The 12,587-nt window shown below is 33.5% G+C and overlaps 1 protein-coding gene across 1 annotated transcript in view; it reads right to left on the bottom strand.

The window, feature by feature from the left end:
* Positions 1–12,587, bottom strand: part of Vps50 (vacuolar protein sorting 50) — a 403,619-nt gene that overhangs the window by 50,973 nt on the left and 340,059 nt on the right. Inside the window, exon 9 of the mRNA XM_089595740.1 lies at positions 9,855–10,044. Coding sequence (XP_089451866.1) covers positions 9,855–10,044 — 190 coding nt within the window. The remainder of the gene's footprint in view (positions 1–9,854; positions 10,045–12,587) is intronic.

The raw sequence follows: 12,587 nt of genomic DNA on the forward strand, positions 1-12,587 counted from the left end.
TCCTTAATATTACAATTATTTATATAGTTGCTAATGGTTGGTGTCGGTAAACTAAAAGACTCACATGATTTATTTTCCGATACCAAAATTTGATTAATATGTAGAAGAGCACAATTATTATTATCATTATCGAAGTCTTCCGTAAAATATTTTTTATATTCATTCCATATTTTATCTCCTTGAATGTTTTCCGAAATCAAAAACCAAGCAAAAAATTGTCTAACTGGTATGGAAACATAATTGTTATGGCTTCTTTAAAAATATTGTCAATTTCATAATCATGTTCTATCAAACCCATTGCAATTGCAGTATCCTTGAATTTTTTTATGTTATTCCATTATGTTTTTTAACGTCCTTAAACGATGTAGCCCCATGTAATTTATTTAAAATGAGTTTTTTAAAAATTGGAAAATGAGAAAGTTAAGAATAAATAAGAATAAATACACAAAAATTGTAAAAATGTATTTCTCATAAAATACTCAAAAGTTGGGGGGTTGGCGCGCAGTGCGCGCAGGGGGGCGTGAGCCCCACGAGTATATATATATATATATATATATATATATATATATATATATATATATATATATATATATATATATATATATATACACACACATATATGTATATGTATATGTATATATATATACATTTGTCGTAAAAAAGGTGCTAGGTAACACAGAGAAAGTTCTATATGCGTGTGGGTTATTGGGTGTGCTGTATTATATAGTTGCATCTAAGGCTTAGTCAAGAGCTCTATAAGAATTGAAGTCGTCAGTAAGTAGTGACACGCTTGAGTACTATAAGGGGTATGGATGGCCCCTGCAGTATGTCCCCTTACAGTATGTACAGATGGTTCCCTTAAGTTTGAATGTAGTTAAGACTTACAAAAATTTTTACAGAAATATTGAATTTTTTTTTTTAACTGCTTAATAATATCCCTTGGAGGAGAGAATATAAAATAAAATTGATTATTTTCACATTTTTCCATTGACTTTCAAAACATAACAAAAACGTTTGAACACAATAACAAAACATTTTTTAAATTCTTGTCAGCCACAGCTGAAGTCCAAAACACACATTGGTTACAAAAACAGTTTCAATTTAATGAAAATACACGAATTATCAAGTACACGCTGCTTTTTTTTTTTTTTTTTTTTAATACATACAAACATCAGAAAAAATACCAAAATGTTAAGCAAATGGCGCCTACCTTATGGAGGTAACATCAATATTTTATTACAGTGTTTCAAATAATTATACTTAAATTATAATTTTCACCTGTGAGTCAAGTGCGTGTCAATGTTTAGTCGTAAAAAAAAAGGAAAATTTGAAAATTACAATAATTTTAAGCCATAAGGGCAAGTGGATTGTAAGATCATTAGTCATTCATAATGTAAAATAAAAATAAAGTTGTAGATTTATAAAAATTATGTACAAATCAAAGAAAAAATATTTAAGATGATGATAGATTACATTAGAAGCAGCGCAGCGTTCCAAATCATTTAAATAAAGCTTAATAGTAAAAAGATACAAAAAATACTAAAAATTAACATAAGATCTTTGTGACACCACTAAATGATACACGTTAATTTGACACACTTGACTTTACTTTAATACAATAAATATGCATATGTAGGGCAATACGTTTGTTGATACACAATGCGAACTTGTAAACTTTAGCTATCCTACCAAGAGGTCACTTCCTGGGTGAGGTCAACTCATTCTTAATAAGGACAGTATCGCTTATATGCATAGATCTTTGCGGTAATAATCATTTAGAGTAAGTTTGAAGAGTATGGAGGTTCTCTGTAGACCAACACTTCCAAAAAACTTGGAAAAATTGCGTGATTATTTTCCAGTGGTAGAGAGGAGACATTTCATCCAAAGAAATGTCGGGCTCTGGCAAACTGTATGAAGGTCTTTAGGTTATCAAGTGAGCCAGAGCGAATAGACTCAGATCATTCATATCATTTATAAGAGAGCATAGAAGTCGAGAGTTCAGACAGGACTTAATGACAAAGGAGAGTTTAAAACTCAACAGATGTAAGGACTTAGTCCCCAACAGTGCGTTGCAGATGAAACTTCGTGGACTTGACTGCAGCCTCCAAAATTTCACCAAAGTGGGGTGCACATGGAGGATTAAAGTGCTAGTCAGTGCCTAAAAATGATAACCTTTCGGAGAGAATGCCAGACTGGCCCTGCGCCGTCCACATTATTCTCAATTCCTTGTCAGCACCAATGAAATTAGTCCCTTAATCAGAGTACAAGTCAGTGCACTCGACGAGGCTCAAAACAGTAAAAGGTGCCAGTAAAGGAATCAGAGGTAGAGTCCCATACAGGCTCTAAGTGCACAGCCTTGGTGGCAATGCAAATGAACACCGCGACGTCACCCTTGACGATGCCCTTTCCTCAGTGTTTAGAGAGTTGAATTGGGAAAGGGCCAGTATAATTAACTCCAGTTTTTTCAAAAGGAGAAGTAGGAGCAACCCTAAAATTAGGCAAGTCAAGTCGCTCATTAATTAAATTTAGATTTTGGCCTTATACCTTTTGCAGGTGAAACAACGACTCAACTCGGAATGGAATATCTCACGACCACGTAAGATCCAGACTCTCCTTCTGAGCATCATCAGAACCATTTCCACGCCTCCTTATCATGGCCGTAAAGAGTCAGAGGGTATTTGGCGTCTGAATCCAGCAAGGAATTACTGAGTTGGCCACCGACTCGCAGAAGACTATCTTTGATAAAGGGCATCAACTTATGTAAATGACTTGCAGAGGGCAGAGGTTCTAGCTCATCAAGGATCCGGTCTTGATTTCGACGAAGTACAGCTAAGTTAGGAGTAAAATGGCGTTGCCGATGAGAGTATATTAAAAAAAGAGTACCGCTTTCCAGTTCTCTTTGATTCAAGCTCGTTAAAAAGGGTTCCAAATAGTTTACTAGAGAAATAAAGGACAGGGTCAGTCGAGTTTTCTCATCTTGCTCCACAAAGTCATTAGAGCTTTTATGAGTTAATTTATCAATACATCGGTAAACTGATTTGCTAGTATATATCGGTGCCCTCCGGTGAATTTGGAAATTCAAAGTGATCAGTGATCCGTTGGGGGCGAAATGTAAGAAAATAAATAAATACAAGTAAAGTGTATTTAAATTTTCTGCGTTGATTTATTGATGCGCAACGTTTCGCTGACAATATGCGTCAGCCTCATCAGGCTACAAAATTAAAATTAAAAACACACAATGAGTGATCTGGAAGGCTCAAACACAAAAATACAATAAATTTATTGTAAATTGTTACCGCAGATACGCGAGAATTCGTAAGTTTGGTTGACTTACTCGTCACCTGTCGTGCTGTCGACTGACAATCAATTACAACCACAAGCCAGCGCTTATATAGGCGGAGCCGCAAAGGTAGACGGTAAAGGGCGATGAACTCGATCGGGACATTTAAACTTTCGTAGTAAAGGAAGGTATGCTCTATTAAAGGAAAGCACATCCTCCTTTCTATTGATGTTGTGTTTATCGAGTTTTATATAAAGCATTTCGGAAATAATTCTTTTTTTATAATTGGATTCTTTGTCAAGGATTTTAAAGTTATCCCAATCGAATTCATGGTCAAAATTGATTTGGTGTGCACAAACAACGGAATCGGAGTTTTTACTTTTCATATGTTCACTGATGCGGACCTCCGCCGCTCGCTTTGTTTCACCCACATATGACGCGGGACAATTTTTACAATAAAACTTATATACTACATTTGTCTGTTTATGTTTATTCGTTGTATCTTTTCCCAAGCGGACGATATGCTGCAGTTTATTGTTAATAAGAGGGTAAGTGTGAATATTGTAGGGTTTTAACATGGTTGAAATTTTTTCAAAATTATTGTCAATATATGGTATGCCAATTTTGCAGAGAGGGTAGGTGTTTGTAGTGCTTCTGTTATGATTACTATATTTGTGTCTTTTTAATCTGACCTTTATGTTTTTATTAATAAAGTTAAAAGGGTAATTGTTTTTTATCAACAGGTTTTTCACCCTAGCAATATTCACACCGTGAAAACGTGTACTGGCAAGTAAGATCGCCCTATCAACCAAATTAAAAACAATATTTCTCTTATAGCTAACTGGATGACCAGAAAAATAATTTAAGATTCGTCCGGAAGAAGTAGGTTTTTCAAACCAGTCAAAATTAAAATTATTAGAATTTCTTATTATCGTCAAGTCTAAAAAGTTGAGTTTCTTGTCAATCTCCATTTCATATGTAAATTGTAGTTTGGGATGATATGAATTAAAAATATTTAAGATTTGGTCAATATGGTCGACATTAATAAAAAGCAATACATCGTCCACGTAACGAAAATAAAAAGATGGAATAATATTATAGGTATTTTTTAAAATGGAGAGACAATCATTTTCCAGGTCGTCCATTACAAGGTCAGCAAACAAAGGTGAAATAGGAGAACCCTTTGTTTGCTGACCTTGTAATGGACGACCTGGAAAATGATTGTCTCTCCATTTTAAAAAATACCTATAATATTATTCCATCTTTTTATTTTCGTTACGTGGACGATGTATTGCTTTTTATTAATGTCGACCATATTGACCAAATCTTAAATATTTTTAATTCATATCATCCCAAACTACAATTTACATATGAAATGGAGATTGACAAGAAACTCAACTTTTTAGACTTGACGATAATAAGAAATTCTAATAATTTTAATTTTGACTGGTTTGAAAAACCTACTTCTTCCGGACGAATCTTAAATTATTTTTCTGGTCATCCAGTTAGCTATAAGAGAAATATTGTTTTTAATTTGGTTGATAGGGCGATCTTACTTGCCAGTACACGTTTTCACGGTGTGAATATTGCTAGGGTGAAAAACCTGTTGATAAAAAACAATTACCCTTTTAACTTTATTAATAAAAACATAAAGGTCAGATTAAAAAGACACAAATATAGTAATCATAACAGAAGCACTACAAACACCTACCCTCTCTGCAAAATTGGCATACCATATATTGACAATAATTTTGAAAAAATTTCAACCATGTTAAAACCCTACAATATTCACACTTACCCTCTTATTAACAATAAACTGCAGCATATCGTCCGCTTGGGAAAAGATACAACGAATAAACATAAACAGACAAATGTAGTATATAAGTTTTATTGTAAAAATTGTCCCGCGTCATATGTGGGTGAAACAAAGCGAGCGGCGGAGGTCCGCATCAGTGAACATATGAAAAGTAAAAACTCCGATTCCGTTGTTTGTGCACACCAAATCAATTTTGACCATGAATTCGATTGGGATAACTTTAAAATCCTTGACAAAGAATCCAATTATAAAAAAAGAATTATTTCCGAAATGCTTTATATAAAACTCGATAAACACAACATCAATAGAAAGGAGGATGTGCTTTCCTTTAATAGAGCATACCTTCCTTTACTACGAAAGTTTAAATGTCCCGATCGAGTTCATCGCCCTTTACCGTCTACCTTTGCGGCTCCGCCTATATAAGCGCTGGCTTGTGGTTGTAATTGATTGTCAGTCGACAGCACGACAGGTGACGAGTAAGTCAACCAAACTTACGAATTCTCGCGTATCTGCGGTAACAATTTACAATAAATTTATTGTATTTTTGTGTTTGAGCCTTCCAGATCACTCATTGTGTGTTTTTAATTTTAATTTTGTAGCCTGATGAGGCTGACGCATATTGTCAGCGAAACGTTGCGCATCAATAAATCAACGCAGAAAATTTAAATACACTTTACTTGTATTTATTTATTTTCTTACATTTCGCCCCCAACGGATCACTGATCACTTTGAATTTCCACATCGGTAAACTGTACGAAGGCAGAATGACGTTACGCGTAACAACCTTTTCCATTTAAAGTAGCGACCGTACAAGTCTTTAACGAAGGTTTGAGGTCTCTTGCTTACATTTGAAATCAAAAGATTAACAGAAGGAAGGACATCACAAGTTTCTACCTTCAGCTTGGGGTACTTAAGCCCAAGCTCATGTAGAACGTTAGGCGCACTGAACCATTATTATTGCTGAGCAAAAAGGCCTGGACTTATACCGTGCAAAGCTATGTCAGCGAGATTCTGTTTTGACTTCACGTGGTGCCACTCAGCTTAAGAAATCGCATCAAATATACTCGAGCACCTATTGGCAACAAACACAGACCACTTAGAGGGTGGAGCATTAAGCCAATGTAACACGTTCAAGGAATCAGTCCTGAAGTAAACTGGAACGTTCCCAAGCAAACAGCAATCAGAGAAGTGTTGAACAATTTTGAAAAGCAATTGCACTACGCAAAGCTCAAGCCTTAAAGTCTTTATAGGGCTAACCTTTGTTTTGGCTAGCTGTAGTATAACGTACACCTCTCCATCTGTCACGACTCATACACAGACTACGGAAGCATTGGCTAGTTTCAAGGCATCGGCATAACCTTATATTTCTAGAACTTCATAGTTGGGGAAAAAAGGTTCCAACAAGGTATAGAGACTCCAATCACTTTAAGGATTTTGTGAAGCCACTTAGTCCATTAAGTGACAACAGATTCAGGTAAGGGGTGATCCCAGGATATTTTTAAGAGTCAAAGAGACTGAAAAAGAATTTTTACTAAAATAAGAACTGGGGAAAATCAACCAAGTAGATCAAATAATTTTGCTAACCTAGTCAAAACAGACCTTCTGGACCAAGGCGCCACGTTATCACCTATTGAATACTGTAATTGAAATTTGTCGCAGCTAGGATTCCAAGATAAACTTGGGACAGTGACTGTATCAGGGTTTTCCTTCAGATCTTTGGATTGTTGAACTACAAATTCCTTGGGAAGTTCTGAAAAAACTTCAGGAAAAGCTGAATACTATTTTCTGAGGATGAACTTAGCTAGCTTAGCCAACTCTAACATCTCTGCACACTTATATTAAGCCTCGTATAGAGAGTGATCACTTGATAAACAGTCATCAACATAAGACTCTTCCATTATTATTTTCACTACGTTTGGAAAGGATTTGAGGTGACCAAAGGCAAGCTGTCTGGTTACACGGATAGCAAGGTAAGGGGGGTCAAGCTAGTCCATAAATGATGGTGGTTAACAAATAAGTTTTCAAGTGGTCTGAAGTTTCCAATCCCCAAAAAATTTCCTGATAAATTTGATCATCTCGATGAACAGAAACTTGGCGAAACATTTTCTCCACGTCTATGGTAGAAGAAAACGCCACTTAAGTATTATTTCATAAAGGATTTAAGACAAATTAGGTCCACAGTGCAACATAGAATAAAGAGAAATTTCACTTCAACTTTTAAACAAACCATTAAAAACAACCCGTAGCTTATGGTTCGAGTCACAAGTCTTAAAAACACTGTGATGAGGTAAGGAATAAGCAACGAGACTAGAATTGGAGACTTTCCTCATATGCCAAAGTGTGTGACAGTCAGACATAAATGTTTTATAGGCAGCATGAAGCTTAGCGTCTCTTTAAAATCACAGTTCCAATTGAATATACATAGCAACGGCGGACTGGTAGGAGATTTTCCTTAGTACTTAAAAATTTACCGAGGTTAACTTAAAGGGCAGTCTCACTGAGAATTGACCATTAGGTAGTCGTAAGTGTGTGAAAGCAAAATAGTTTTCGCACTTGGAGTCTTCAGGAATCAAACTAGGCTTTGCCAAGGGCTTCACGACTAACCCAAATCTCTGAACAAGTTCGTACAGATTGGGTACGTCAGCAACATGTATAGTCACTGGATGGCCTGACCTAGAAATTAATGGGTCACTGATGGGACCAGATAAAAGCCAACCTAGTTTGGAAGAAGAAACAATTGGTTAATTAGAATTGCCCTTTTTCATTGAATTATTAATAATGATTTAATTGACCGATGCATCAAGTAGCATGTCAATTTTATCAAGACCGTAAAAGTCTGGGTCGGCAAATTCTAATCCAGATAAGTGACTTAAATCAAGTAACTTCTTACACAACGGATGCTTGTAAGAAGAGATTCGAGAATAACCAATGCTTTAACTTCACAACTAAAGTCGGAATCAAAGTAAGGCCTTATACTAAAGTGGACGGACCTTTACACGGTTATGACCTGATCTCCAACACTTGTTAAAGAAACATTCGTTCTCTTAGACTAAAGGGTCAAAATGCTATAAAAAAAGTCATCACCAGAAAAGACTGTGAATACTGATCTACCAAGGCTATAACCCTAAGTCAAGTCCCATTTGCATCAGTCATATAGACCACGGCTGTCGCTAAAAGAACCTCAGGATCTTTAGGAAGACTGAAAGAATCACTTTCGTTAATGTTAAAACACGAACTACCCTGACCATGAGAGTCTTGAGAGCGATCAGAACCTTTATGGTTTTCTTCAGGAGCATCACCGTATTTCTGTGTTGTCTGACCAAAATCACTTAAATGCATCAGTGTGTAAATTTAATGTGTAAATTAAAATCATACGCCACTTAAGTATTATTTCATAAAGGATTTAAAACAAATTAGGTCCACAGTGCAACATAGAATGAAGAGAAATTTCACTTCATCTTTTAAACAAACCATTAAAAACAACCCGTAGCTTATGGTTAGAGTCATAAGTCTTAAAAACATTTTGATACATTACCCACCTAGTATACAATGAATGTCATTGAAAAGACTACCTATTTTACTAAGATAAACTCTACATATTCACAATGTCACTATAAATGAAAATTTACAATCCATTTAATCGTTACATAAATCGTAATAGTTAAGTTCAGAAACGTTAAATTATTTTGTAATTTTCGTATTTATTTCTATGTTGAATAAGAACTATGACTACCTTCCCTAGTGTTTCTACGCATTAACGGAAAAAAGTACTTTTTACTTAGTTTAAAAAAAAACCATAATATTGTATTGAGATCTTATTTTACATAGTATCCATCTACCCATATTTATTACACTGTTGCTCACACGCATTGATTAGTGCTTACCTTATGTAAGACAAATGTTACTTTTATGTTTTTTTTACCAATGTACTAAATCTTTAAAGATCTGCTGTTACCATGACAAAGAATAATAAAAGTTGATCTACATCATTTTCTCAAATTCCTACCATTTTAGTTATGAGATCTTACACTTATCTTTTTCGAAACTTTAAAAACGAAAGTAGTGTTTAATTCAATTATTTCTACTTTAACTGTTTTTGTACGCTTGAATATATATTGATACTTTCGTTAATAATATTGATAAAATTTAAAAACCAGCATTAATAAATCCCTTGTAATTTTTCAAGCAGAACAATAAGCTGATTAAAAATGTTTTATTATCTTTTGTAGTTCTGTATTCTTTGTAAATTCATAACCAGTTAGAGAATAATACATGTTTTGACTCAAGTTCAAAGAAACAAGTAATTTTTTAAGAAAATTAACGATAAAACTTGTCTTTATCGTTTTTCAGACGACAGTAATATACTAACTATTTTAATAAATAATATTGTTAAAAGTCACTTACAACATGAAAGAGCCTAATCACTTATTAATTATACTTATCAATTACACAATATAATGTTAGTATCAAATTATTTACATAGATAAACATTTAGTAAGAAGTTGATACGGAAAGAGTTGAAGCAAACTTACTGATTGGGGACTTAAGCATCTACAATACAACAACAAAAATGTGAGTTATTTCCTTCTAACTTTAATGTAGATCTTAGTATTGAGTGCCATTAAAGAAAGTTTTATTCATGGTTTAAAAAACTATAAGCATGACAAAATTTGTCCAGACATTTAATATTACATAAGTAGATATGCTAATAAATTAAAAAAGTTTTGTAAAGCTAAGGAATTATAGTCTATTACTTACGGTATGATTCTTTATCCATGACTCAACGTTCAATTCTGGTAAATAATATGCCTTTATATAAGTTGACACAAAGTCTTGATGAGGCATTGGTCTTAGCGATGTTATACCTTCAAATTTGGAAACCAACTGTGTGAAATCTAATAGCATCAAAGCTCTACCTCCATTCGTGCATTTTTTGGCTTCCGAAAAACTTAAATATACAGATAATGTTATTTAATTTGAAAAAAATTGTATTATGCCCCAGATAAAAAAATTAAGTTTTTGTGTGAAATATGACTCAAAAGAGACATTGCGTTTTTTAGTATTTTTTTCTTTTTTTTTTAATTATATGGATAAAAGTCCATAAGATTATAATCCATAGGTTTCAAGCCCTTTACCTAAGAAGACATTTAAATAATAAATAACCTATGGATTTAAAAAGTCAAAATAAAGTTTACTACATCAATATTTTTTACAATAAAAGTTATTTTATCCAAGCATCTAGAACTTTTTGTGTAATAAGCGGTACAGTTTGGATGCACTTTTCACAATCTTAGTTATTTTGACTACTTTTTTAATTACTGATAAATATTTTATTATTTTAAAGTTTAACAAATACACCACATCATCAAAACTGAAACATTAAAAAAAATTTTTCTTATCTTTTTAAATGTACTTTCCAACTCATAGATCAAATCTTTGATATGCAACTTATTATGAAAATTTTATTCCGATATAAATTTTTATGTTTACGCTTTAATGAAAATGAACCAATAATAAATAATTAAGAAACTTCCACTTATAAAAAAAAAAAAAAAAACAAAAAAAAAAAACATTAAGAAAGTTAACTTTCTATTAAGTATTTTAAAAAGTGAAAAAAGACAGCGATAAGATAAAGTTCAGCTGACGGGTAAGTACTATACCACAAGAAAAATTATAATCAGTACAGCCTAGAGGTTCCTCTTGATCACCTAGTAGCCAGGTTTTTTACTGTAATCATAGCAGTATGCATATTTTTTTCAAGGTCTTTAAATGCCTTCGGAGAAATAGAAATCGTAGAAAAAAAAATTTAACAGGGTTTAAAAAACAAAAGCGACGACATTAAGTTTAAGTAAGCCTCTTTAAATGAAGATGATGTAATGATTTCAATCTAAAAAAGTAAGGTATTCTAAAAGCAAAAAAAAAAATAAATGGGAAAACACTGGTACGTATCTGAGTTTGCTAACTACATTATGCTAACCTATATTAAAAGTGTTATCAGATTAAATAAGAAGAACTCATATAACTCATATAACTCATAATACGCATATACTGCATATCTATCGACAATATTAGAAAGATGCCATCTACGAACAGGCAACCTGGGGCATTGCAATCGTTTATGATAGAGTCTGAGTGATGTTTAGTATGATTATTGTTGGATTTCATTAAATATAGAGTTAAGAATTACAGTCAAATACCGTATTTTAAGAGCAGTCTAGAGATAGTTAAAATTTCCTACTTTAACGATAAAGTTACTTTGATTGTATAGCTTCATTATGTGATTTATGGAACAGTTAGCTATCTTATAAAAAAGAAAGAAAAAAAAAAATGCATTTCCTTGAAACTTTAAAAACTCAATCAATCTCGAACAGGGCAAAATTGACTGAGAATACAAGGCAAAAAGTTAAAATCAGACATTGAATTAAGAAGGTGTGATCTGATTTTTTACTTTTCTTCTACATATTTCAATGCACCAAAATTAAGCTATATCTATTTATTGTTGATTGAGGAATGTGCGTCTATTTTTTTTCTGCCATGTTACTGTATATGGTCGAGTAGCAGTGTACCATATCTGTTTTTAAAATAACTAACTCATTAGATATTTATAGAAGTCAACACACGCAAACATCATTAAATATTCATAGCACACGCGCACTGCATCATTTAAGTGCGGCCACAAATCACCAAACAAAGCAGCAACATATTGCGTAATCTAGTTACCTTATGCAAAAACTGCGCACGCTACTCGATACTTCGTAACTTGGAAACGGTGCATCCAATATATTAGCAGTAAGGAGTAGCAATTAAATCGAGGAATATAGCCACAACCATCAAATGCCCTCCGGCAATATTTTACCAGATAGACCGATTTATACCGCTCAAATTGGTACTGGCTTTATTAACCAAGATAATTATAAGCTTAATAATATCGAAACCAACCGATTAGGCAAACTAGGATAATTTGTGAACATGATTTTTACTTTTTACCCATGTAAAGAAAGACGGAAACAGATAACTAACACAAAACCGTTCTCTTCCTCTTTCTGACGTGATAAGAGCTGAACGCGGGAGAAGTGGCCTGCATAACTGCCTTATAATTGGCTGTCAAACACTCAGCCCACTCCTATTTGACCATAAGTCATTAGAAGGCTACGAACTCCTCCTGCCGAACCTTCTTTAGCAACAAAAACAGTAGATAAATTTTTGTATAAAAGCGGCCCGTATGGGCCTGAGTAGTTAGTTCCCCATCGGGTTCCTATCTCTAGTGAATATCCTGAAGAATCAGAGCCTTGCTTCTAATTGCACTTATTTGACTCAATAAAAGTAAATCTTTAACTTTCTTTTTTTTATTTTTTTTTCATCCAAAAATCGTTAAGCACAAGTATCCCGAGTGTGATCCTGGTGCCTTAGCCTTAAACGATCTTCTGTTTTTTAGCCTTCTAGGTGCAAGTACTTTTCTAACTTAAGCTGGAAAATGATTGAGCATCTACA

Source organism: Copidosoma floridanum, unplaced genomic scaffold (assembly GCF_036245765.1).
Source record: "Copidosoma floridanum isolate Cflo_tuat_1 unplaced genomic scaffold, Cflo_Japanese_pri ptg000027l, whole genome shotgun sequence".
In the NCBI taxonomy this organism is placed as follows: domain Eukaryota; kingdom Metazoa; phylum Arthropoda; class Insecta; order Hymenoptera; family Encyrtidae; genus Copidosoma; species Copidosoma floridanum.